At 40.4% G+C, this 25,955-nt stretch overlaps 1 protein-coding gene across 1 annotated transcript in view; it reads left to right on the top strand.

Annotated features, from left to right (window-relative positions):
• Positions 1–25,955, top strand: part of epb41a (erythrocyte membrane protein band 4.1a) — a 76,660-nt gene that overhangs the window by 38,622 nt on the left and 12,083 nt on the right. Inside the window, exons 9-15 of the mRNA XM_046417574.1 lie at positions 1,993–2,145; positions 2,294–2,391; positions 2,521–2,696; positions 6,085–6,332; positions 7,142–7,216; positions 10,737–10,799; positions 12,483–12,653. Of these exons, the coding sequence (XP_046273530.1) occupies positions 1,993–2,145; positions 2,294–2,391; positions 2,521–2,696; positions 6,085–6,332; positions 7,142–7,216; positions 10,737–10,799; positions 12,483–12,653 (984 nt within the window). The remainder of the gene's footprint in view (positions 1–1,992; positions 2,146–2,293; positions 2,392–2,520; positions 2,697–6,084; positions 6,333–7,141; positions 7,217–10,736; positions 10,800–12,482; positions 12,654–25,955) is intronic.

Raw genomic sequence — 25,955 nt, 5'->3', positions numbered from 1 at the left:
ATCTATCCTCTCTGTCCAAGATGTGGACATTGTTGTCCTCAAAGGAGTGAGCTTTCTCCTTCAGGTGTAGGTAGACGGCAGAATCTAGGCCTGAGGAGTTGGGCCTCCTGTGCTGATACATGCGCTTGTGTAGTGGTTGTTTAGTTTCACCAATGTAGAGGTCTTTGCATTCCTCATTGCATTGGACAGCATACACCAGATTGCTTTTTTGAGTGTGTGGTGTTCTGTCTTTGGGATGTACCAGTTTCTGTCTGAGTGTGTTGCTGGGTTTGAAATACACAGGGATCCGGTGCTTGCTGAAGATCCTCCTGAGTTTTTCTGATACCCCAGATACATATGGGATGACTATGTTGTTTCTTTTGTTCTGTTTTTCCTCCTCAACCACCTTGGTGGTGTTCTTCCTGGAACCAGCTGCAGTTTTCACAAAGGTCCAACTGGGATAACCACACGTTTTGAGGGCATCCCTCAGGTGTTCATGTTCTTCCCCTTGGGCCTGTGAGCTGGTGGGTACCTTATCAGCTCTGTGTTGCAGAGTTCTGATAACACCAAGTTTGTGTTCCAAAGGGTGGTGTGAGTCGAAAAGGAGGTATTGGTCTGTGTGTGTGGGTTTCCTGTATACCCCAATGTGGAGGCTCCTGTCCTTTTCTATATGGACGTCACAGTCTAAGAAGGGCAAACTATTATCTTTAACATCTTCTCTGGTGAACTTGATGTTCCTGTCCACTGAGTTGATATGTTCAGTAAAGGCTTGCACTTCTTTCGTTTTGATTTTGACCCACGTGTCATCCACATATCTGAACCAGTGGCTCGGTGTTGCTCCCTCAAAGGAGTTCAGGGCCCTGCGTTCCACTTCCTCCATGTATAAGTTGGCCACAATGGGAGATACTGGTGAACCCATGGCACAGCCATGTTTTTGTCTATAAAATTTGCCATTGAACTGGAAATATGTGGTGTTTAGGCACAAATCCAGGAGTTGGCATATGTGTTCTGGTCTGAGTTTTGTTCTGTCCTGGAGAGAGTCGTCCTGTGTAAGACGCTCTCTTACTGTTTCCAAAGCTTCCATGGTTGGTATACAAGTGAACAGAGAAGTCACGTCGTAGGATACCATGGTTTCATCTGGATCCATTTTTAAGTTCCGGACTTTGTTCACAAATTCAATGGAATTTTGTATATGGTGGGGGGTGTTGCCCACCAAGGGAGCCAGGATGTTCGCCACGTGTTTGGCAATGTGGTAGGTGACCGAGTTAATGCTGCTGACAATGGGTCTGAGTGGAGCCCTTTCTTTGTGGATTTTTGGAAGTCCATATAAGCAAGGGATAGAATCTTGCGGATAAAGACGGTGATATTGTGCTTTGTCAATAATCCCTTCTTTCTGTAGTTTTTGTAGACATTCTATTGCTTTCTTTTTGTAGCCACTAGTCGGGTCTCTTTTCAGGGTTTCATACGTTTCTGAGTCGCTGAGTAGTGTAGAGACTTTGGCATGGTAGTCAGTTGTATTGAGCACAACTGTGCATCGTCCTTTATCTGCTGGAAGAATTGTGATTCTGGGGTCTTTGCTGAGTGTTGTGACCGCTTTCCTTTCCTCAAAGGTGAGGTTGGAAGGGGGAGCCTTGGCGTTGGACAGAGTTGCTGACACTTTTAACCTAAGCTGTTCGGCTTCGGTTTCTGTTAAGTTGTTTTTCTTTATAGCTGATTCTGTAGCTGTAATCAAATCAACTATAGGTAACTGTTTTGGTGTCATGGCAAAGTTCAAGCCCTTGGCTAAGACCTCTTTCTCTGGTTGGGTAAGTTCTCTGTCTGACAGAGAACAAGAGACTGATGAAGCCTCTTGGATGAGAGGTGAAACGTCTTCAAAGACAAATAACTAAGTCCAGTTGCATTCGCTTGAGACACCTTAATAACACTTCCAAAGGGCCTAGCTCTCTGAAATTTGCATATCCAGTTGACCGTTAATTGTTGTCTTTCTTTCTGTCTCTCTGGTGTCTCTGACAGGATCTGGATGGTGTCGACATTATGTTGGGTGTTTGTTCCAGTGGTCTTATGGTTTACAAAGACAAACTGAGGATCAACCGTTTCCCCTGGCCCAAAGTCCTCAAAGTGTCATACAAACGCAGCAGCTTCTTTATCAAAATAAGACCGTCTGAGGTGCACTGTCTTCATATTAACAAATATTTATACATGTGGAAAATCTTTAGCATTCTTGAATACTGAACTTGCCCTAATTATGAATGAAACCATAAAGCTAATTTTGTTGGCCGTGTTTTAAGCAGATTTATTTTTTCTCTTTCATCAGGTGGAGCAATATGAGAGTGCAATTGGCTTCAAATTACCTAATTACAAGGCAGCCAAAAAACTGTGGAAAGTGTGTGTAGAACATCACACCTTCTTCAGGTAGTGTATTCTATTCTTCAAGTCACTTTGTCAACATGACTATACAGTGGACATTTTATTAAATATGCTTGCTAGCTGCCTGACTCAGAGCCATATGAGAAGATCTGTATCAATGTGTTTTATGGTCAGGCTGACCTCCACTGAGATGGCCACTACTCCTAGGAAGTTCTTGGCTTTGGGCTCTAAGTTTCGCTACAGTGGTCGGACTCAGGCTCAGACGAGACAGGCAAGCTCTCTGATCGACAGACCAGCTCCTCTGTTCCAGCGCTCCTCCAGCAAGAGGAACTCACGCAGCCTGGATGGAGGTACGCTGCTGTCTGTGCTGTAGGCGCACGCATGTGTGTGTGTATTTGTCATATCACAGCTTGTCAGAAGCCTCTTTTATATACCTGTTCAAGGCCCGAATTTTTGCCGTTTGGTAAAAAGTGCTAATACATAATGGAGGGGTTGTTCTGCCATTAAAATGGCAGTGGAAGTATTAACAGAGCTGAATAAGTGTCTGTATAAAATGTCACACTAGACACAGCTGTTGCTTTACACATCACGCGTCTTTTGCTTCCAGAACACCATCATGCTGTAAATAATTAAGAAGTAGGGGACCTTTTGCTTGCTTTGTTTGGCTTAGTATATAAGGGTAAAGCAAATATAATGATGGGTCTTCTTTACAGCATTATAGTAGGACCTCTGCAAAGCAAAGTGTGTCACCCCTTATAGTGCTGGTTACTGAAGTTTTGGTCTACATATGAACACAGACATACTTTTAACAGTGTGAACAGGTGTCTCTTATGTTCCATTAATGATGGTCATGTTTGTCATCATAAATTGATGCTACATCTCTGCAAATAAAGAACAGGTTTCACAGGTTTTAACAGAACAGCTTTATCATGGGTGTTCTGCGAACAAACCCACAGGTACATACAACTACAAGGATGTATCCATGTTGTCACAAATGGGCGTCTTGGCTGACACAGAAAAAGGCTGATCCCCCGTTGCAAAACAGGACATGACAAAAACCTTGAACATAACACATGGAAACACAAGACACACATGGAACATGACACAAGGACTCAAGAACCAAAAGACAGAGAACCAGGACGTGACAGAAACCTTGAACATAAAACATGAAAACACATGAGAAACAAACATGAAACATGGCATGTGAACTCCAAAATCAAAAAACAAAGCATAACCAAAACACCAGGCATGACACATGTAAACTAAAGTCTGTCTGTGAAAACCCACCCATTCAATGTTGGGTTGAACAGGTCTTTTTTTGTGTGAACTCAGACTTTTTGAGTTTGCACATTATCATTCATTCATTCATTCATTCGTGTTCTATACCACTTATCCGTCAGGGTCGCGGGGGAGCTGGAGCCTATCCCAGCTGACTAGAAGCGAAAGGCAGGGTACACCCTGGACTGGTCGCCAGTTAATCGCAGGGTTGACACACAAAGACAGACAACCACACTCTCACACTCACACCTAGGGACAATGTAGAGTAGCCAATTAACCTAATGTGCATATCTTTGGGATTGTGGCAGGAAGCCGGAGTACCCGGAGAAAACCCACGCAGGCACAGGGAGAACATGCAAACTCCACATAGAAGGGCCCAGACCGGGATTGAAACTTCTAACCTCTTGCTATTAGGTGACAGTGCTAACCACTGCCACACTAGTTTGCACACTAATAAACTTAAATTATTACATCAGAAATAGTAAAGCTGTACTTCTGAAGTCAAATATCTTCTTAGTGGCTCCACCAGGGTTGTGCCTTGCCACTGATTCTCTTTGTGATTTTTATGGTGACAGTCCCAACAGGAGGCAAGGTCTCAAGATCGCATCTCTGCGATGCGGAACAGGCTGCAGCCCTGTTAGCGTTGTCGAACTGTGACCTTTCATCACCTCTGAGGCAATGGTATTCTCAGGGTCTTCACTGAAGAAAGTATACACGATATTGCCAAAAGTATTCGCTCATCTGCCTTTACACACACATGAACTTAAGTGACATCCCATTCTTAATCTATAGGGTTTAATATGACGTCGGCCCACCCTTTGCAGCTATAACAGCTTCAACTCTTCTGGGAAGGCTTCCCACAAGGTTTAGGACTGTGTTTATGGGAATTTTTGACCATTCTTCCAGAAGCACATTTGTGAGGTCAGACACTGATGTTGTACGAGAAGGCCTGGCTCACAGTCTTCGCTCTAATTTATTCCTGTAGCAATTGACTCTGCAGAAAGTTGGTGACCTCTGCGCATTATGCACCTCAGCATCTGCTGACCCCACTCTGTCATTTTACGTGGAGTTGCTGTCTTTCCCAAGCGCTTCCACGTTGTTATATACCATTGACTGTGGAATATTTAGTAGCGAGGAAATTTCACGACTGGACAGGTGACATCCTATCACAGTACCACGCTGGAATTCACTGAGCTCCTGAGAGCGGCACATTCTTTCACAAATGTCTGTAGAAGCAGTCTGCTTGCCTAGGTGCTTGATTTTATACATGTGTGGCCATGGAAATGATTGGTACACCATTTTTGGCAATATAGCGTAGCACTTAAGATTTACATACAGGGTGTAGCATTGGCAGTGATGACGGTGTTGTACTGAACTTACTGAATAATGAAGAGGGAGCTGAGTCTTGAAGCAAAGCTCTTTCCTAATCACTCTACATTCCAACCCTCACCTATGAGCTTTCAGTTTGTACTAAAGATCGTGAATGTGAACACAAGTTATTTATAATGAACTTATTTTGGTCAATTACAACTTGAAAAAAATCACTTACATATATAAATTAAACATGCTGTTTAATGCTCTGGACTGAGAGTAGAACATCTTCTCTATCACATTGAAATGACTCAGTTGAAGTGGTTAACACATCAGATCAAGAAGCCTCCCTGTTGAGACACATCCTGAAAGATCCACAACAGTCTGGGTGGGACTATACAGCCCACTGGGCCTGGGGACATCTTTGGGCATGCCAGGGGGATGATGAAGATTTTAGTCATCAAAACAATGCATGATCATGCAAAGGCCCAAAGGACTCTGAAATCCATCTGCAATTTGCATTTGAAAATGTGGCACTATCACCAAAATGACCTACTTACAGTGGTCCAGAGGCACAGTTAAGTGGCAGAAAAATAACGGATGAATGGAATGAATGAATGGACATTACTGCAATATTATGATCAGTTGTTAATTTTTGTATGTTGACATCTTAACATTTAAAATTCAGCATCTGGTAAATATTGTCCATCAGCCTTAATTGGAATGTTGTGTTCTGTCAGATGTCAGCTCTCTGTAGAGGCATCGACACAACAGTCTCTGATATTTCATCGCTGAGAGAGCCTTAATCTTTCTTCATCCATTTTATCTTCCTACATCTGGGCATGAGCCATGAGCCAGAGCAGTCTGGGTTGAGGAATGCTTGCTGCTGCTCTCACACAAGCTCTCTTCCATGTGTTTCTTAGTTAATCACACTGCTTGCAATAACAAATGTAAAAAAAAAAACAATTTTTCAAAATGTATTTAAGTAATCTGCACATGCTGTTGTCACCATGGTAACAGAGTTAACTTAAAAAGTTTTTTTTTTTTTAAAGTTTTTAATATATCCAGTGGCTACAGTTACTGCATTAGTCATTACATGTCTTTTGTTTTTAAAGTGAGGCCATTGTCTGTCCTCTCTGTCCACTCTAGTCATGGCATCCACCCCTGACAATAAATCTACTCGTCCAGTCAGCGCCCCCGTTATGTCCCCTCTGTCGCCTGGGGAGGCAACTCCATCACCGCTGTTACCCACCCTGCCTTGCTCTGACCACCGTGACGGCTCCACACGCAAAGACCACCACTCTGCTCACAGGAAGGCAGACACAAAGCCAGAGAGTCACACAGCTGATTACACTAAGAGCCACAGCACCAGACCAGAGTTCACTCCAGAAATCAAGGTAGGGGCCTTTACATCATCAGATTTATTTAGGTACTATCAAGCATTCACTCTGTTCATTATTTGACAATAAATGGGAGGTTATAGGGTACCTCTAATCACAGGTCAGGGAAGAGACCAGACAGAAAAGTTTATTAAAAAAGACATATAGTGAATTTTTGGTGTGCAGTCTCAGTGGTCACGTTGCATTAAATTCTGTGATGGAAGTGTTACCCCAGTTACCCCATGCACACTGTATGACTAACATACCTTTACATTATAACTGAAGGAGTGTAATCGGCCCCAGAGGAGTGATAGAGATTATAAGACCTTGAGTTCAGATATGTCAAGATAGTAATAGATCAATACTGTTGCTAGAGCTACTGACTGAGAAGTATGAATATATATTGTGGGATGAAATAGCCTTGACACAATGAATTAAATCAGGAGTATAGTATTATATAAGAAGCAGCAGTAAGAAAAAATGTTTCATAGCTGCAGGTTTTAAACATTTGTCATTCTTCCAAACTGTATATTCTTGTCAGCAAGCAGAGCCAATCTTTAAGGAACAGTTCAACATTTTGATAAATGTTGTACCAAAATAATGTTCAACTATTGCTTTTAGTGTTCACATATGCCTATTATTGCACACCAGAGGCACATAAATTGTTTTGTTGTTGTTTGTTTAGCTACTATTGAGGAAAAGTACAATTGACCAAAAATTATTTTTTTCTTTTAGCTCTTAATGGAAACAGAATTGTTTTGTGGGAGGTTTTCAGGCCTGGCTTTACTTGGAATTGATCCTGATGTGAGTTTTGTCTGTGCTATCAGAGAGTGGCCAGGAGAGAGCGGAGGCACTCGCCTTCTATGACCATCGCTAATGGGGAAAGAGAGAAAAAAAGCCAGGTTTGTTTGCTTAATGCATGACCTGACAGAGCCGGTGTTGGAATCAGCTGAAACAGTATATAAACAAGGAAATGTAGAATAAGATAAAATGTATATATGAACACTGTGTGCAAAATAAAAGAAAGAAAAGCAATGAAGAGAAAAATATAGGTGCAATATAATGAGCAAGGGCATTTGGCAAAATGGGGATACAAAATTATGAAATAGTGGCCCTGATTTATTCAAATGTGGAGAGAATCAGACCTTCATTTGAAAATGTCATGTATTCACAAATTTCACTTTTTACAAAACATAAAATATGCAGCTCATTGAAAGATTTTTATCATACAGTAAATCTCCCTCTTTTGTGATCTGCCACTGTTTTGGCGTTAATGTGAACTCGAACCTTCTTCCATGTTTATCCACTGTTGATAAATTCAGTACAATGTGCATTTTCACAGCAGTAATTCCCTAAGTACCTCAGCTGAGCCAGTCATATTTATCACTCTCTCACTTTTTGTGACAGTTGTGACGTTACCAAACATAAAAGCTGCCCAATTGCTGAAAGGGTATAATTTGTCCCTTGTCTAGCAGGAGTCAACAATATGGTTAAGATCCCCAACAGTAAATGTAATTATATATCACATTAAAATATATATAGTGTGATATAATATACCAGACAAAATTTAAGCTCTTGACTAATTCAAATAAAATATGTTAAGAATGAAAGTGCTAAATCACACTGATGTGAAAATAATAAGATAAAATAAATACAGATTTGGGCAAAAATATTTCCTGTCCTGATTATTGATTATCGGAGTATCGGAATTATGGCCAGAGATATTAAAGTTATGGCTACCATGACAGACAAATTTATACCGTCTCGTGATAGCATCAGATCACCCACTTCTATTCCCACAAACATTTAATGTGAAAAATCAGCTGAAAAGATCAGTTCCATTGACAGTAACTTAACACCAATGAAAAGGAATTGCAAAGAACTGAGTCGGATCTGTTAGTGAATTAAACCAGTATTTAGAGCTAGAGTGACATGAGAATGGCCAAGATGCTGAATTTACCATGAGCTGTTATAGTTATATAATACAGTGCATTATGTCTTCTTTTTTGTTCACAGTAGCCACTTGGCTATTGTTTCAACACATTTTTATTTGAAAAATTTACATTATACACCTTGATTAGCTTTTACGTGATTCCCAGTTTGTGACAAAAATCGCAAAACAAAACAAAAAAAAATCTTTCTGTCAATATTATTTACATGGTGGAGTTGTATATTGAGTCAGTTGTTCATAGCAGGACCTTACCATACAGTAAGTGTCTCTTTCCTCTGTTGTTGGGGGCAGCACTCTACTCAGGACAAAACAAAGACTGAAATGATGCGAGTGAAAAAGGTTAGCTGCTATTCCTGTTGACTTACCATCTTCATCCCGGCATCAGTTCCACATAAAGATACTATTAACTTGTTTTTCTGTTGTCTGACGGTGCTGTTCTCCATTGCACAGACACAGAGTCCTTTAATCTTTGGATGATTTCATGATTTCTGGCTGTTTGTCTTTCTGAAAAGGCTTGTACATGTTCTGTCACTTGTACAAGAACTTGGTTTTGCACCAAGAAGAAATCAATCCATTGTGCAAGTTACTGTTTAATCATCGTCATTCCCTGCAGCTGTTTTTCTTTTTCAAAACATCTCCTCCAGAAATAAGCATGCAGCTATTGTGGTTTACAAAATAACAAGAGGATGTGTTTGGATGTTACACATACTCGTGTTTATTTGGGCATAGGAAAAGATTGATTGATTCAGTTGATCAAATTATTCCCTATATTCTCCTTATATAAAAATAACGGTATTATTAATAACAACACAAACATAATGATAATAATAATAAATGCCAAATGAAGGACCTTATAAGTCATGGTGAGATCAGACACAATAGCAAATATATATGATGTGATTACATGTGAGAGAAACATAATTAAATATGCTAATATACTATTGGGGCCACTGTGATCTAAAATACTTTTTAAAAAGTTGTAATATTATGAGAATAAAATTGTAATATTGGGAAAACATAAGACAAAATGTCATGATGCAGAGCGAAAGACAAATGCATCGAGGTTGAAAAACAGAAACGCCAAAGGCTCATTCTTCAGATCCTAACACAGAACCTTCATTCCACAAAGCAAATGAGACTCCATCGCTTGAGACGAGGCAGGCAGGTGAAGAGATTGAAAAAATGTTAGAGCCCAAAAGCAACCATGAGCAAAATGCAGAGAGCCCGACTAAGTACCACTATGGGGACGGTATAGTCTGGCGACGATGGAAAGGAGATGCTGGTTTTAAATAGTCACAGGGCACATGGGAAGATTGTCCATAGATGAGTCAGGTGTGCAGGTAAGTGATTGAAGAAACCGACTCCACCCCGCTCCGCTACAGGTTAGGCAGACGTAGAGGACAAAAAACAAAAAATAAAACAAAGCAACAACCACAAGATAACAATCATAACAACTTTCCCTCAAAGTAGGCAAGAGTGTGGTGCATATTAAACAAACAACTGAATCAAAGACCTCAGGCACAAACTCCTGTTTATAACTTTGTGACATTTTCCTCAAAATATTACAACTTTATTCTTCAACTCCCTATTTTTTTAAATAACAGTTACCCTGGTACTCCATAGGTTTATGTAATGGAGACCATGCACTGTTACAGGCTTATGATGGGCTTAACACAATGTAGAGTATTTAACAGATTAAAGCTGTTTTCTTTAGCAAACCGGGAGTGAATATCAAACTTAGTTTCACCAGGTGACCAGAGAAACCCCAGACAAACAACTGTTTGTAACTGCTGGACTTTAGTTTGCCAAGTTTACCATATGAACTTAATAGGTGATTTGCCAGTGTTGCGTTCACAACTTGAATCTGGTGCCAGTGGTTAAAAACACCTTTATTTCAGTTTTAAATTGGAACATTATGACAATTTTAGTCTAATAATAAACGTATTGAAAAGTGCAAAGCCCACAATCTCATTGTCTAGACTAGTTGTAGAAGAAGGTGTATTTAAGTGTGATGAATGATGATATGCTGAAGGTCGGTGTAGTCCAGGTCCAGGTGGTTTTGTGTATCTGCCCACACCAGCTAGACAGAGAGGGACAGGGATTCAGTGAAGGTGTACAGTAAGTGACAAACAGACACACAGTGATGCTTCCTCCTTTACACCACACTGTACTACTACACTGTACTACTACACTGTACTACAGCAGCCTTTGCATGCACAGCAAGTGATTTGGACTCACAGCAGTTAATGTGCCTGGCTTCTCATACATACGACTGGTGTGTGTGTGTGTGTGTGTGTGTGTGTGTCTGAATTCCTCACCTATCCTCTGCTGAGTCACACTGCTGAGTGAGTCAATCCTTGTTCCTACATCCCCATTGCTCCTTTATTTTGTGTGATTCATGTCATTGGCATGGTCAAATATTAATATGTTTGAATGAATTCTGAATGAATCCTTTTCCCCATTTTCCACAGAAAAGAGCAAAGAAACTTGAGGGTGAAACTATTTATATCAGACATAGCAATTTAATGTTGGAGGTTTGTATCTTCAGTCTTCACATATCTGTTCTGGCTGTCTGCTGTCATGTTTTTCTGTCTGCATGGATGCTGTGTTGACTGTCTTTTTCCTCTTTTTCTCTCAATTGCTTGTCTTGTTTTCAGCTTAACCCTAAAGGCTTGGCATGTACTATTTTCCTCTCTGATTGTCATGCAAGTAGCTTCACTTCTTTTTGAAGTTATATTTGTCATTTCATATTTTATTATTTTCCTTTTTAAAAAAATATGTTGTATATGATTGGGAAAGGTTCTTTTTTTTACCATACCAAGCTGGTACTACAGCTTGGCCTTTGCTGCTAACACACAACATACAAGTGAAAAAAACTGTCTGAGATACAAGCTCTGATAACGTTGTCTGGACTCACAAAACACAAACATACATGTGCCTGTTTTTTTACGTAAAGACTGTTCTTTCCCAGTCATATATGTCTCAGTGATGTCACTAACAGATTCTGGACACTGTTGTTGTTTCTCATTGGTTCTTATGTTTAGTCTTTTTTCATTTGGTTACAGTAATGCATTACATTCAGTAGACCTAACTCCCTGGCACTGTTCATGATGCATTTACTGTCTGTTTGTGACTGAACTTTTGTTGGCCTGATTACTGTGGTCAGAGAGGGATGGCATGTTACAAACGCTGATGTTGGTGAATTTGTCCTTTTCAACCTTCGTGAATGAGTGTTTTGTCACTGAATGTGACATGTCACACCACTCTTTGTATGTCTACTCAACCTGGCTTCATAGTAAATGTATTGATTACTTGGTGGCCATATCACGTGGCTGTACGTGATTAAAACAACAGCTGGACATTTTGAGAAATAGCTTGTTAACTATCAGATTAGTATCCAGAGGCTCCAGGATGTGCCATGCTTAGCTTCCAGCTCTGCCCTGGTGCTGCTTCAGCTTAAAGACTGCAAGCAGAGCATTTAATTATTTTTAAGCCACTAGATGTTGAAGGTAAGCCTGAGAATACAGTGTTTGTTATGTTTCCATGAAGTAAAAAAAGGGTCTTAGGTGTAAATACATGTACATAGAACACAATTAACACAATGTATTCATGATGCTGGAAACAGGGCTTATACAAAATTTGTGCAGTTGTGTAATTATACATAAAAGCCTAACCCACTTCATTTCTTTCACATTCTTTCTTAATTTACTGTCATTTCTGCAATATTCAGTGTATGGACCGCTTCTTCTTTTGCTTTGCATACTGCTTTTGTCCTGCACCTGTTCTCAATTTGATGTGCACATCATTTTGTTACACCTGCTCACTATAAGCAATTTTTCCAGAGAAACATGACATGTTACTTCTCGTTAATCACTCAGGAAAGCCTGTATCTATCAGCCAGAGTACTGGTGTTTTTTAAATTCTTCTCATGACCCACGAGGGAAATTTTGAAATGTCTGTTAGCTTAAAATTTCAGTGACTGCTCTTTTTCAAAACCGTATTAAAGAATAATTTAGAGTTTCTTTTTCTCATCATGGTGATTCATTATCTTTGTCCGTTGTATCCTTTTCATTTCATGTGTAAACATTTTCCATATGGTCATCTGTTCTTTTCACTTCCTTGTTGTTCTCTTTCTTATCTTCTAGTATCATGGTTTCTATTTCCTATTACTATTATTCTTTCATCTGTCTCTTCTCACTTGCATGTTCTCGTTGAAGGACCTGGATAAGACCCAGACTGAGATCATGCGCCACCACACTAGCATCAGTGAGCTAAAGAGGACTTTCATGGAATCTGTACCAGAACCTCAGCCCAGTGAGTGGGACAAGCGTCTTTCCACCAACTCGCCTTTCCGCACTGTGAGCATTAATGGCCAACTGCAACCAACGGTGAGTCCGGCAAATACACTGCAGCTGTACTTGATCATTCTTGATCACAGAGTCAGATCATCCATACATTTTGTCAGTGTACAACTTTAAGTTTGCTTGCATGATGTGATGTCCTTATGCTAACTTCCTTTCCAATCTTTTGCTAAGCTAAGCTAAAGAAACATTGTTCAGTTTCTGTGCTAAAATATCAGGCTGGTTCCTTAAGCATACCTTTACTGTGTAACTGTCTGAGTTCAAGGTCAAGAGGTCATGAGGTTTTTAATTGTCACTTCAGCTGTTTAGAGAGAACAGTGAACAGTGAAACGAGAACGTGTCAGGTGCTACACTAGAATTTAAATATACCTATAATAACTGTACAGAGTGCAAACCGATGCAAGACTATACATAATGCACAGAACTATACATACTGCACAAAGACAAGGAGCAGCACTGACCAGAACATGGTTCTGTTCTGAAATGTTTGAGCTGGTGTTGAGAGGCCAGCTGAGGTCATCCACCAAGTGAACACCGAGGAACTTGGTGCTCTTGACGATTTCCACGGTGCAGCCATCAATGTTCAGCGGAGAGTGGTCACTCTGTGGTCTTCTGAAGTCCACAAGCATCTTTTTGTTCTTGTTGACGTTCAGGGACACGTTGTTGATTTTGCACCAGTCCGTTAGACGTTGCACCTCCTCTCTATAAGCTGACTCGTTGTTCTCGCTGAGACCCACCACAGTGGTGTTATCAGCGAACTTAATGATGTGATTCGTGCTGTGCATCGCCTCACAATCATGAGTCAGCAGTATGAACAGCAGAGGGCTGAGTACACAACTTGTGGGGCTCCTGTGCTCAGCATGGGAGGTGTTCAGGCCGAGCAGGCTCAGCTTTTCAACCAGGTGCTGAGCGATGATAGTGCTGAATGCTGATTATGATTATTATTATTATTTATTTTATTTATTTATTTACATTTTTTAGCTTAGCATACCTTGACTGAACAGTCGAGATGGCTCAATAAGTGTTTCTTGGCAAGCCCCTCTAGAGTTGTTGTCATTATTGACATACTGTTTGTACATTTAGAAGCAGGACAGATGACATGTAGTTTTGCCAGCCCATAACATTTCATATTTTACCTTAGAGCAGAGATGTATGAATCCTCTGAACACTGTGGATTCCATCTTTCTTTCCTTTCTTACTTTCTTCTCATTGTGCTCCTTATTAAACATCCTAACTATGAGTCACGATTGGGTTTGAATGATGAAGTTAATATAAAGGTTTATATAATAATATAAAAGAACAGAAAATAAAATATATATGACTAGTTACTTTCTTTTCAAAGCAATAAGTTCATTTACCAAATTACTCCTGTCTATGTGGAGCAATTTGTTCACACTTCTCTTTTGCTGTAGCAATAGCCTACATATCATATTATGCAGTGTTGGACTGAATACTTTTACATTTGCTCTTTTATGTTCCAAAGTCCTAATCTTAGTTTTTATTAGTGTTAGTAATGTGTGTGTTCAGAACATGTTGGTAATTAGTTTATAGTTTTAACCATTACTGAGGAGGCTGTTACATTCCTTGTCATCAGTTATATTTTATGTGTTTGACTTCCTGTCTTTTGTTGCAAATCATTAAAAAAATTGCTGGAAGATGCTCAACACTTAATTAGTGTGGTAACAGGTGGTTACATGTTGTTGTAAATATAATATTACAGTGGTATGAAAAAGTATCTGAACCTTTTGGAAATCCTAACATTCCTACATAAAATCACCATCAAATGTGATCTGATCTTTGTCAAAATCACACAGATGAAAAAACAGTGTCTGCTTTAACTAAAACCACCCAATCATTTATAGGTTTTCATATTTTAAGGAGAATAGCATGCAAACAATAACAGAAGGGGGAGGAATAAGTAACTGAACCCTCTGCCTAAGGAGACTTAAAGGGCAATTGAAACCAATTTTTACCAAACTATTGAAGTCAGGTGTGTGCCCAATCACTGATGAGTTGCTTAAAGCTGCCCTGCCCACTATAAAAAACACACCTGGTAAGAATTGTCTTGATGAGAAGCATTGTCTGATGTGCACCATGGTTCGCTCAAAAGAGCTGTCTGAAGACCTGCGATCAAGAATTGTTGATCTGTATAAAGCAGGGAAAGGATACAAAACCAGCTCTAAAAGTCTGGATGTTCATCCATCGACAGTCAGAGAAGTTGTCTACAAATGGAGAGAGTTTGGAACTGTTGCTTCTCTCCCAAGGAGTGGCCGTCCACCAAAGATGACGCCAAGAGTTCAGCGCAGACTATTCAGAGAGGTAAAAAAGAACCCGAGAGTGTCTGCTAAAGACTTGAAGGAATCACTGGCACAGTCCAATATCTCTGTGCACACATCAACTATATGTAAAACACTGGCCAAGAATGGTATTCATGGGAGGACTCCACGGAGGAAGCCACTGCTTTCTAAGAAAAACATTGATGCTCGTTTAATGTTCGCAAAAAGGCACTTGGACACTCCACTGAAGTTTTGGCAAAATATTTTGTGGACTGATGAAACCAAAGTTGAATTGTTTGGGAGGAATACACAACGTCATGTGTGGAGGACAAATGGAACGGCTCACCAACATCAACACCTCATCCCCACCGTGAAGCATGGTGGAGGGTGCATCATGGTTTGGGGCTGTTTTGCTGCCTCAGGGCCTGGACAACTTGCAATCATCAATGGAAAAATGAATTCAAAAGTTTATCAGGATGTTTTGCAGGAAAACCTGAGGCCGTCTGTCAGACAGTTGAAGTTAAAAAGAGGATGGATGCTGCAACAAGACAATGATCCAAAACACAAAAGTAAATCAACTTAAGAATGGTTTCAGAAGAACAAAATACACATTCTAGAGTGGCCAAGTCAAAGTCCAGACTTGAACCCCATTGAGATGCTGTGGCATGACCTCAAGACAGCGATTCATGCCAGACATCCAAGGAATCTGACTGAACCACAACAGTTTTGTAAAGAAGAATGGGCCAAGATTAGCCCTGATCGATGTGCCAGACTGATCTGCAGCTACAGGAAGCGTCTGGTTGAAGTTATTGCTGCCAAAGGGGGGGCCACAAAATATTAAATGTGATGGTTCAGTTACTTATTCCTCCCCCTACTGTTATTGTTTGCATGCTATTCTCATTAAAATATGAAAACCTATAAACGTTTGGGTGGTTTTATTTAAAGCAGACACTGTTTTTTCATTTGTGTGATTTTGACAAAGATCAGATCACATTTGATGGTGATTTTATGCAGAAATGTGAGAAATTCCAAAAGGTTCAGATACTTTTTCATACCACTGTATATTATTATTATATATATTCTCATCCAAAACTATACACCAGGTTCACAACAGTAACTATTTACAGAAGAGAAAGAATAAATACTGACATAAAAATTGGAATAAATATATATGTGTATAAAACAACAATTGTGTTGTCCATGTACTTCACAGTGTGGTTGATGGGGGATATGGCACAGCAGTCATAGATTTTCACAGCTGAAAAATATATGGTTTTATCAGTTCTAGCTAGCTACCTATTTAACTTCACAGCTGGCGTTCAAAAATGAATATGAGAACTTGACAAAAGCGATATAATGTGACCTCAGTACAATGTGATGATTTGCTGGAGATGATTGGAGGTCGAAAGTACATATTCCAGGCGAAAAATCAGCATCCTCAAAAGTTGCTTATCCATTAAACAAAAAAAACAGCATTCTGCAAAATAAAGCTACTGAATCTTAGATTAGTCCTTCACAACCACCACTCAAACCCTGGGACCCAAGACCCCACACATACCCTGTAAGGGTTTGGATCCACATTTTATAAGGTCAGTTGCTGTCCCAGCATTGTGGGTCCTGGGTCTGTTTTTTTCGTGATTACTTTATGTGTGATACCCAAGTGGATCTGAGAAAACCAGGCCACGTTCACTCAACAGAGATCAATATAGGAACACTGTGTGTTGTAACTATAAGAAAATTGCAAATTTCAGCTACAAGGTCATACCAAATGACCTGTGTGATTAAGTTTCCCTACTCAGGAGGTGAAGGGTCACAGAACAAAGGTCAGACTCATCTCAGAGGTCACAGATGACAGCAAATAAACAATGTTAATGTTAGCAGCCTCTGCAATGACCAAGCAGTCTTTAAATGGCAAACAGTTCTCTTTATTATGCTAGATTAGCCATTCTATATGCTTCATGGCCAGGTACAGGAGAAGAGACAACTAACATTATGTTAGGTAAGACACCAAGTTTTGTTTTGACAACTTGTAAACTAACATTAATTTTAATATAATTCAGCTGTGAAATTCATGCATGTCAGGTGTGTTTCTCCTGGTCAGGTTCAGGTTCATGCATGGTTCTTTCAAATAATAGATGGGTGCAGTTCAGTTGTAGGTAGTACATTTATTGGTCTTTTTAGGTTGGGGCACAAATTATTGGACCTGTGAAAACCTCTAGCTCTGGTATTGCACAATAAAAAAGTGGATATGTGGATATGTTGGTCCTGCATGGGGCTTTTTCTAATGTCACTAATGGCTAATGTCATAGCACCATAATAGTATAGTTTGGTTAACTGTTACATTATTACATTAATTATATAGCACCTTTAACAGTCAAAATTGTCTCTAGATGCTTTACAGAGACCCAGAGCCTGAACCCCTGAGCAAGCAAAAAGTGGAAAGGAAAAACTCCCTTTTAACAGGAAGAAATCTTGAGCAGGATCCAGCTCACAAGGGAGAACCATCCTGCTGATAGTCGACCGGGTAAAGGAGAAGAAGAGGTAGACAGGACAGAGAGGATGAAAGAGAGAGAGAGAGAGAAACATACATGCAATAAACATCATCCATTACAAAGGACAAACATAACAGGTTGTTTTAATTGGAAAGCTGTAAAAACAATTGTATTGTATTTATTTGTTTTTTAGCTGATATGCTTTTCAAGTTAATTATACTTTATTACACAGCACTACACAGAAGAATGACATAGGCGTATGCTGACAGTAGACACTGGGTTTGTTAGAGGTCAGCATAAAAGATCAGTAAGAGAGAGGGAGGGAGAGACACAAAACTACGAGGAAAAACAGGACACACAGTTAGTGATGTAAAATAATGGATCATAGGTCTACCTGATGAGAGGAGAGGAGGGGAGAGGAAGAGGAGAGGAGGTGGGGGAGTAGAGATGGTGGTGGTGTTGAGGAGGTGAAGGAACTGCTAATAGTAGCTCAAATGGGGTGGCAGACAACATTGCAACCCCTCTGCACTAAATACTGACCAGTTTCCTTTTCTCGTATCTCCCGTCCATTTCCTCATAAATCTATCCCCTTTCATCCCTCTATCGTCAGTTGACTGTGTTCCGCTTGTGTGTTCATTGTTATACGTCTCTGTTGTTCTGCTGCTGCTGCTACAGCCTGTAGAAATTACTCAAAAAATGCACATGCATGTATACTGAGAGAACTTTCTTGCACTATTTAATAAAGATGTGAAACTCCACATGTGGCATTCTGGTCTGCATTAATAGGGGTTTTTGTGATGTATGGTTGCCAACCAGAGATGGATAAATTACAGCACATCCCAGATACTAGGCGAGAAAGAAATTATTTTGAAACAGCTTTACAGCATGAGAATGATCAGAACAGCAGCCATAAGATGTTTTAGTTAGAAGTGAATTTGGGCTACACGAGCTGACAGAATCATGTCTCACATCTTTTCTCATTTCTGTTCCTGTGGCTTTTCTGTTATATGGCAGCAAGCCAGTACCCGGTTCATGACCAGCCCAGTCCATATGGTACACCAGCAGTGATTTACCTGTTCGTAATCCAGAATCATGCAGGAGCTTGTACAGTGTAGTGGATCAAGCAGCAGTGTGAGTCCCTGTACAACTCTCTGTAATCCAATGTGGCCTTTAACAGCTGAAGACCAAATCGCAAATTCTAGACACCTCTGCATGAACTCTCTGCACTGAACATTCCCCATCCATCCCATATCTCATGTTGTTAACTGCTTTCCTGCCTGTACAACATCCATTGCACGTCTGCCCGTCCTGGGTGAGGGATCCCTCCTCTGTTGCTCACCCTGAGGTTTCTTCCATTTTTTCCTGTTAAAGGTTTTTCTGGGAGTTTTTCCTTAGTCGATGTGAGGGTCGAAGGGCAGAGGATGTTGCTGATGTTATGTTAAGCCCTTTGAGACAAACTGCTTGTAAAAATGGGCTATACAAATAAAGTTGTCTTGTCTGTCAATTGCAAGCTGGAGGCTCCATGGATTAGACCTGCTTTTCCAGCTCATCCCAAAAGTGCTCAATTGGATTGAAATCTGGAGAATTCGGGGACCAACTTCAACACCTCAAACTCATTATTGTGTTCCTCAAACCATTCTTGAACCATTTTTGAATTTTTGCCCACCCTCTTCCATTGCTCCTTGGTCTAGTTCACATGCCCATTGTAGGCACTTTTAGTGGTGGACACAGGTCAACATGGGCACCCTGACAGGTCTGTGGCTATGCAGCCCCGTATGCAATAAACTGCGATGTACTATATGTTCAGATACCTTTCTGTTTGAACCAGCATTAACTTTTTCATCATTTTGAGCTGCAATAGTTTTTCTTTTGGATAGAACAACACTGGCCAGCCTTCGGTCCCCACGTGCATCTGTGAGCCTGTGACGTCCACGAACCTGTTGTTGGTTCACCAATTTTCCTTCTTTGGCCCACTTTTGATAGGTCCTGACCATTGCAGACAGGGAACATCCCACAAAGGCTGCACTTTTGGAGATGTTCTGAGATAAAAAGATAGAAAATAATTTCTCTCTAGTCACATATTAATGTCTTATATCTGCAGTTAAATTCTCCCAAGAGCAGGGGTCTCCAATGCGTCGCTCACGAGCTACCAGAATCAGAATCAGAATCAGAATCAGCTTTATTTGCCAAGTATGTGTGACCATACAATGCATCATACATAAATTTAAACTACCCAAATGACCCTGATCAAAAGTTTACATACCCCAGTTCTTAATGCTATGTATTGCCCTCTTTAACATCAACGACAGCTTGAAGTCTTTTGTGGGAGTTGCTGCTGTAACACTGTAATTGTAATTGTAATTGCTGTAACACTTATGGGACTAATAAAGGATTATCTTATCTTAGCTGTGGATGAGGCTCTTTATTTTCTCAGATTGTAAAGCTGCCCATTCTTCTTGGCAAAAAGCCTGCAGTTCCTGTAAATTCTTGGGCTGTCTTGCATGAACAGCATGTTTGAGATCTCCCCAGAGTGGCTCAATGATATTGAGGTCAGGAGACTGAGATGGCCACTCCAGAACCTTCACTTTATTCTACTGTAGCCAATGATAGGTCGACTTGGCCTTGTGTTTTGGATTGTTGTCATGTTGGAACGTCCAAGTACGTCCCATGCGCAGCCTCCGGGCTGATGAGTGCAGATTTTCCTCCAGTATTTTCTGATAACAGGCTGCATTCATCTTGCCATCAATTTTGACCAAGTTTCCTGTGCCTTTGCAGCTCACACATCCCCAAAACATCAGTGATCCACCTCCGTGTTTCACAGTAGGAATGGTGTACCTTTGATCATAGGCCTTGTTGACTCCTCTCCAAATGCAATGTTTATGGTTGTGGCCAAAAAGTTCAATTTTGGTCTCATCACTTTGTTCCAGAAGTTTTGAGGCTTGTCTCTGTGCTGTTTGGCGTACTGTAAGCGGGATGCTTTGTGGCATTTGTGGCCCATTTTCTTCAAGTGCCTTATTGTGCATCTTAAAACAGCCACACCGTTTTTTTTCAGAGTCCTGTATTTCAGCTGAATTTATTTGTGGGTTGTTATTTGCATCCCGAACAATTTTTCTGGCAGTTGGGGCTGAAAGTTTTGTTGGTCTGCCTGACTGTGGTTTGGTTTCAACAGAATCCCTCATTTTCCACTTCTTAATTAGAGTTTGAACACTGCTGATTGGCATTCTCAACTCACTGACCTTTTATACACACACACTGATTACAAACAAACACATCACAGGTGAGGATAGTTACCTTTAGTAGCCATTCAAACCCGTTTGTGGCAGCTTGTGTGCATGTTATCAGGCCAAAATTTCCAGGGTATGTAAACTTTTGATCAGGGTCATTTGGGGAGTTTCTGTTATCATTATGATTTAAAAAGAGTAAACACAATTGTTAGACAATAAATGGCTTCATCCAACCACTAACGATAAGTGAAAACAAAGTTTTTCTTTTATAATTTATATTCTCTGAAAAATGACCAAAAAAATCACAGATTCTGCCAGGGTATAATACAATTAAATATAATAAATACAAATACATTTCCAAGTAGTCCAATTAAATTTTAATGATCAAATTTAATTTAAAGTGACAGTAAGTTATAGGTATGAATAACAGTAAGTTATAGGTTTGAATGAATGCATCAAATCTGATGTGTGTATATTTGAATATATGTAATACATATGTTCTTCTCTGAATGAATACTGACTGTAGACTCATGACTGTGTATGACATCACCTTCGGTGAAAGTCACAGCTGTCACTCCCCATGTGGCCTAAATCTGTTCCAACCTCTTCCATATGCTAAAGTTTGTTCTGCCCAACTACTCAAATCTTATCACAAATAAACCAAATACTATACAACAGACGATAGCTTAAAGGTACAGGAAATTCAGAATGGCAGATCTGTAGTTTATTGTTTTATTGTTTTAATGTTATAATGTTTATTATCTATGTTGTTTGCCACCAACTCTTCGAAATGTCATCAGTTGCTGTGAACTGCTTCTATGTTGTTTCTTTAACTAATATTTTTAATATTTAGTTCCTGGCTCTGTTGCATAACAAAACCTGCTCCAAATAGGAAACACAGTTCCATGTATTCTTCTGTGTATAATTGGCAGGCCTGAGTTGAATGAGAGCTGACAGCCTCACATATGACATCTCCATTTCAATTAAGTGTTGACCATTAGTACATGACCATTATAGGTCAAACTTGTACAGTTGCTAGATTTTTTTTTTATTGTAAAACTTCCACAGAACTTAGTGCAAAAGGTGTTTGTGACTGGGGCATAGTTCAACCACACGTATAGCAGGGGCTAAACAATTATAACATGAGATAATTCAGTAGCTTTATACATCTAGGGGGAATATAGAATTGTTTAATACTTAACAGTTAAGGTTTTTTTTTTTTTAATCAAAATAACTTTAAATCTGGTACTAGTCCTGTACCTATGCACCATCATATCCTATCAACTTTCTATCTATGAACATGAAAGTGTGTTCATTTCAAAAGTTTAACTGATGGACACTAGATGTCTCCAGCTTCATTGAAAATTCTATTTTCAGTGTATGTGTACTGGAGGCTTCAAGAGTCAACATGGCACTTCTGCATGTTACATTACAGGTCTAGACCATACACTTTAACTACATTTTCAGAATCAAAATCAGAAAAACTTTTATTCCCAGGTAGGTTCCACCTACGAGGAATTTGTTTTGGCATCTGGTGCAGCAGACATACACAAGAAAAGAGAATTAAAAATGATAAGTGAGATGCAAAAAGGCCGTATACATAGTATACATATACATACATCTGTATATACAACGGTGGAGATAAACATTTGCAGATGGCCATGCATTTTTATAAAGTGCAGAGTGATGACGTGCAAGGGAACAGGATGTGCAAAGGGAAAGTGCGTGTGTCTGTGTGTGTGCATGTGTGTGTGTGAGTGTGAGAGAGAGGGAAAGAGAGAGAGAGAGAAAGAAAGTGTGTGTGTGTGTGTGTGTATGTGTGTGGGGGGCTGTGGGATGACAGTGGTTGACTTCTCATTTGTTCATGAGCCTGACAGCAGAGGGAAAGAAGCTATTTGTGGCGAGAGGTTTTGGTCTGAGAGGACCGCAGCCTCCTGCCAGAAGGGAGTACCTCAAAGAGTTTATGTCCGGGGTGAGAAGGGTCGGCTGCGATCTTTTCTGCTCTCCTCAGGATCTTAGAGGTGTACAGATCCTGAAGAGAAGGTAGGTTGCAACCAATTACCTTCTCAGCAGAGTGGATGATACACCACTGTCTGCTAAGGTCCTTAGCAGTGGCAGCAGCATACCAGATGGTGATGGAGGAGGTGAGGATGGACTCTATGATGGAGGTGTAGAAGTTCACCATCATTGCCTGTGGCAGTTTGAACTGCTTCAGCTGCCTCAAGAAGAACATCCTCTGCTGTGCTTTTTGTTCACACATTTGAGGTCCTGTGTGATGGTGGTGCCCAAGAAGCAGAAATGCTCCACAGTAACCACAGGGGAGCCACACAGGGTGATGGGGGCAGGTGGGGGTGGGTTCGTCCTAAAATCCACTGTCATCTCCACTGTTTTGAGGGCGTTGAGCTCCAGGTTGTTGAGCCTGCACTAACTCACCAGATGGTCGATCTCCCATCTGTAGGCTGACTCATCCCCATCAGAGATGAGTGTAATGAGGGTGGTATTATCCATAAACTTCAGGAGCTTGACATTCTGATGGCTGGAAGTGCAGGTGTGTGTATACAGGGAGAAAAGCAGAGGAGAAAGAACACAGCCCTGTGGTGATCCAGTACTGATGGTCCGGGAGTCACAGACATGCTTCCCCATCCTTACGTGCGGCTTCCTGTCAGACAGGAAGTCAGTGATCCACCTGCAGGTGGAGTCAGGTACGCTCAGCTGGGAGTTTGTCCAGTAGGATAACTGGATAACCGGGATAACAGGATAACCCAGCCAGCTCCATCGTGGGGTCGGGTGTCGATCCACACAGCCATGTCTCTGTGAAGCACAAGATTGAGAAAGAGGAAACATCTCTGTTTTTCTGCACCTGTAGCTGAAGTTCGGCTATTTTGATGGGCAGTGAGCGCACCTTGGAGAGAATTATGCAGGGGAGCGGAGTACGGTGTCCACGGCGGCGGAGCCGTACAAGCGCCCCGGCCCGTTGACCTCGCTTCACTGCCTTAGATTAGGGCTCCTTTGATTAAAAACTTCAAAATATCCACTGATGTGGCGAGAAACTCAGGAAATAAATCTGGTGGGGTTGTTGTGCGGATGTTTATGAGTTTGTCCCAGGTGTAATAAATCTGTGAACCGAGGCATTTACTGGGATAAAAACACAAAAACAGTAAAAAGAGAGCTGCACCAAACACTGTGTCGACCGTCTGCGTGCCATGATCCAAGATGATTTTGTAATACAGAGAACCCAACATTCCCCCATGAGCAAGCACTTGGCAACAGTGGCGAGGGAAAACTGCCTTTTAAAAGGCACAAACCTCGGCGCAGACCCCGGCTCAAGATGGACGGCCATCTGCCTTGAAAGGTTGGGTTGAGAGAGAGAGAGAGAGAGTAACTATAATAATGGTAGTAGATGTAGTCATAGTAGTAATAGAATTAAAATAGATTATGACTAAATAGTAGTGATCGCATTAGGTTTCAAGCAGAACCACAGTAGGAGGTCCAACCATGATCCATGGGAATCTACGAGACAAGAAAGCACAAGATAGATATGTAGGTAGATAGATACTTTATTGATCCAGAGGGTAATTCAAGACAAGGACTTGGGGAAGAAGTTCAGTTAGTAACACGCATTAATGGTAGGTAAATGTGTGCAGAAGGAGGGAGAGGAAGAGAGAGCTCAGTGCATCATGGGAGATTCAGGGCTTTATATGTGAGGAGAAGAATTTTAAACTCCTGGATCCTGGATTTTACAGGCAGTAAATGTAGAGAAGCCAGTATGGGAGAAATATGATCTCTAAAGCTGGTTCTTGTGCGTAATCATGCAGTAAGGTTCTGGATTAACTGGAGAATCTTTAGAGATTGTCCGGACAACATGCGCATCATGAGAGATCCCTGACAATCTAAGTCTATAGCAGCATAACTAGGGGCCGGCCTAGGCCAGCCCTAGCTAAAAGCTTTATCAAAAAGGAAAGTTTTAAGTCTGCTCTTAAATGTAGAGAGAGTGTCTGCACCTCGGACCAAAACAGGAAGGTGGTTCCACAGTAAAGGAGCTTGATAACTAAAGGCTCTTGTTCCCAATCTACTTTTAAAGACTCTAGGAACCACAAGTAACCCTGCGTCTTGGAAGCGTAAAGCTCTGGTGGGATAATAGCGTACTATCAACTCTTTAAGATATGATGGTTCCTGGCCGTTCAGGGCTTTATATGTGAGAAGAATTTTAAACTCAATCCTGGATTTAACAGGCATCCAATGTAGAGAAGCCAGAACGGGAGAAATATGATCTCTAAAGCTGGTTCTTGTGAGTAATCCTGCAGCAGCGTTAGCGGGAGAGTCTTTAGAGCCTTAGTGGGGCAACCTAGTAAAAGGAAGTTACAATAATCCATCCTGGAAATAATAAATCCATGGACTAATTTTTCTGCATCTTTCTGACTCAGACTGTGCCTAATTTTTGCAATATTGCGGAGGTGAAAGAATTCAGTCTTTGATATGTGTGATATGATTTGTATATCAGCTATATCATTGGATAATTTATTTCTAAGGTGTTTAGAAGAAGAATATCTTCAGTTTTGCCTAAATTTAGAAATAAAAAATTCCCATTAGAATCCAAGTAGAAAATGGAAAAAAACAACTTGAAAACTAGAGAATGCAATTTCAGGTGAGAATGCTGCTGCTGTTGGAATGCTGATGCTAAACTACAAAGCTAGCTTACTAGTACAAATAATGTATCAATAATTTTTTAATTGAAATAATTGAATATTTCAATGTTTGTTAAAAAACTTGCACAAGATGAAACTGTTGGATTGAAAGGCAGAATAACAGCCAGATGTTGAATGATGCAGAACCTTCTTATGTTTGTTGTCAAGCTTAGGCTAACCTGTATGTGTGTGTGGGTGGGTGTGTGTGCACATGCATGCACATATTTATAAGTTCCCTAAAAAGGTGATCTCAGTCAGCCATATGTTTTCATCAGTAGTTTAAGGTTGACATAGTGATGATATTTGCATGAGTGGGAAAGAGGTTGTCTGGCTTAATAGTTCAGTTAATCACATTTTGAATGGAATTTGCATCTGAAAAGATAAATCATGAGATAAGAACAGAAAATTTCTTGAAAAACTGTGTGTGTGTGTGTGTGTGTGTGTGTGTGAGTGTCTTTGTGTTGTTGAGTGATTCTCACACAAGACTAACTACCTCAGTCAGCTGGCAGTCACTTGTTTATGTTCAGTTGGCCTACTGTGTGAGAAAAATGTAGTTGAAAAAGACAGGCTGTGTGAAAAACTAGTCACTGAGAATCCTCAGACATTGCTGAAAACACATATAACTTATGTAGGATACACCTAAATATGACAC

The sequence above is a fragment of the Scatophagus argus genome, chromosome 17, assembly GCF_020382885.2.
Source record: "Scatophagus argus isolate fScaArg1 chromosome 17, fScaArg1.pri, whole genome shotgun sequence".
In the NCBI taxonomy this organism is placed as follows: Eukaryota; Metazoa; Chordata; class Actinopteri; family Scatophagidae; genus Scatophagus; species Scatophagus argus.
This window is presented reverse-complemented; position numbering and strand designations above follow the sequence as displayed.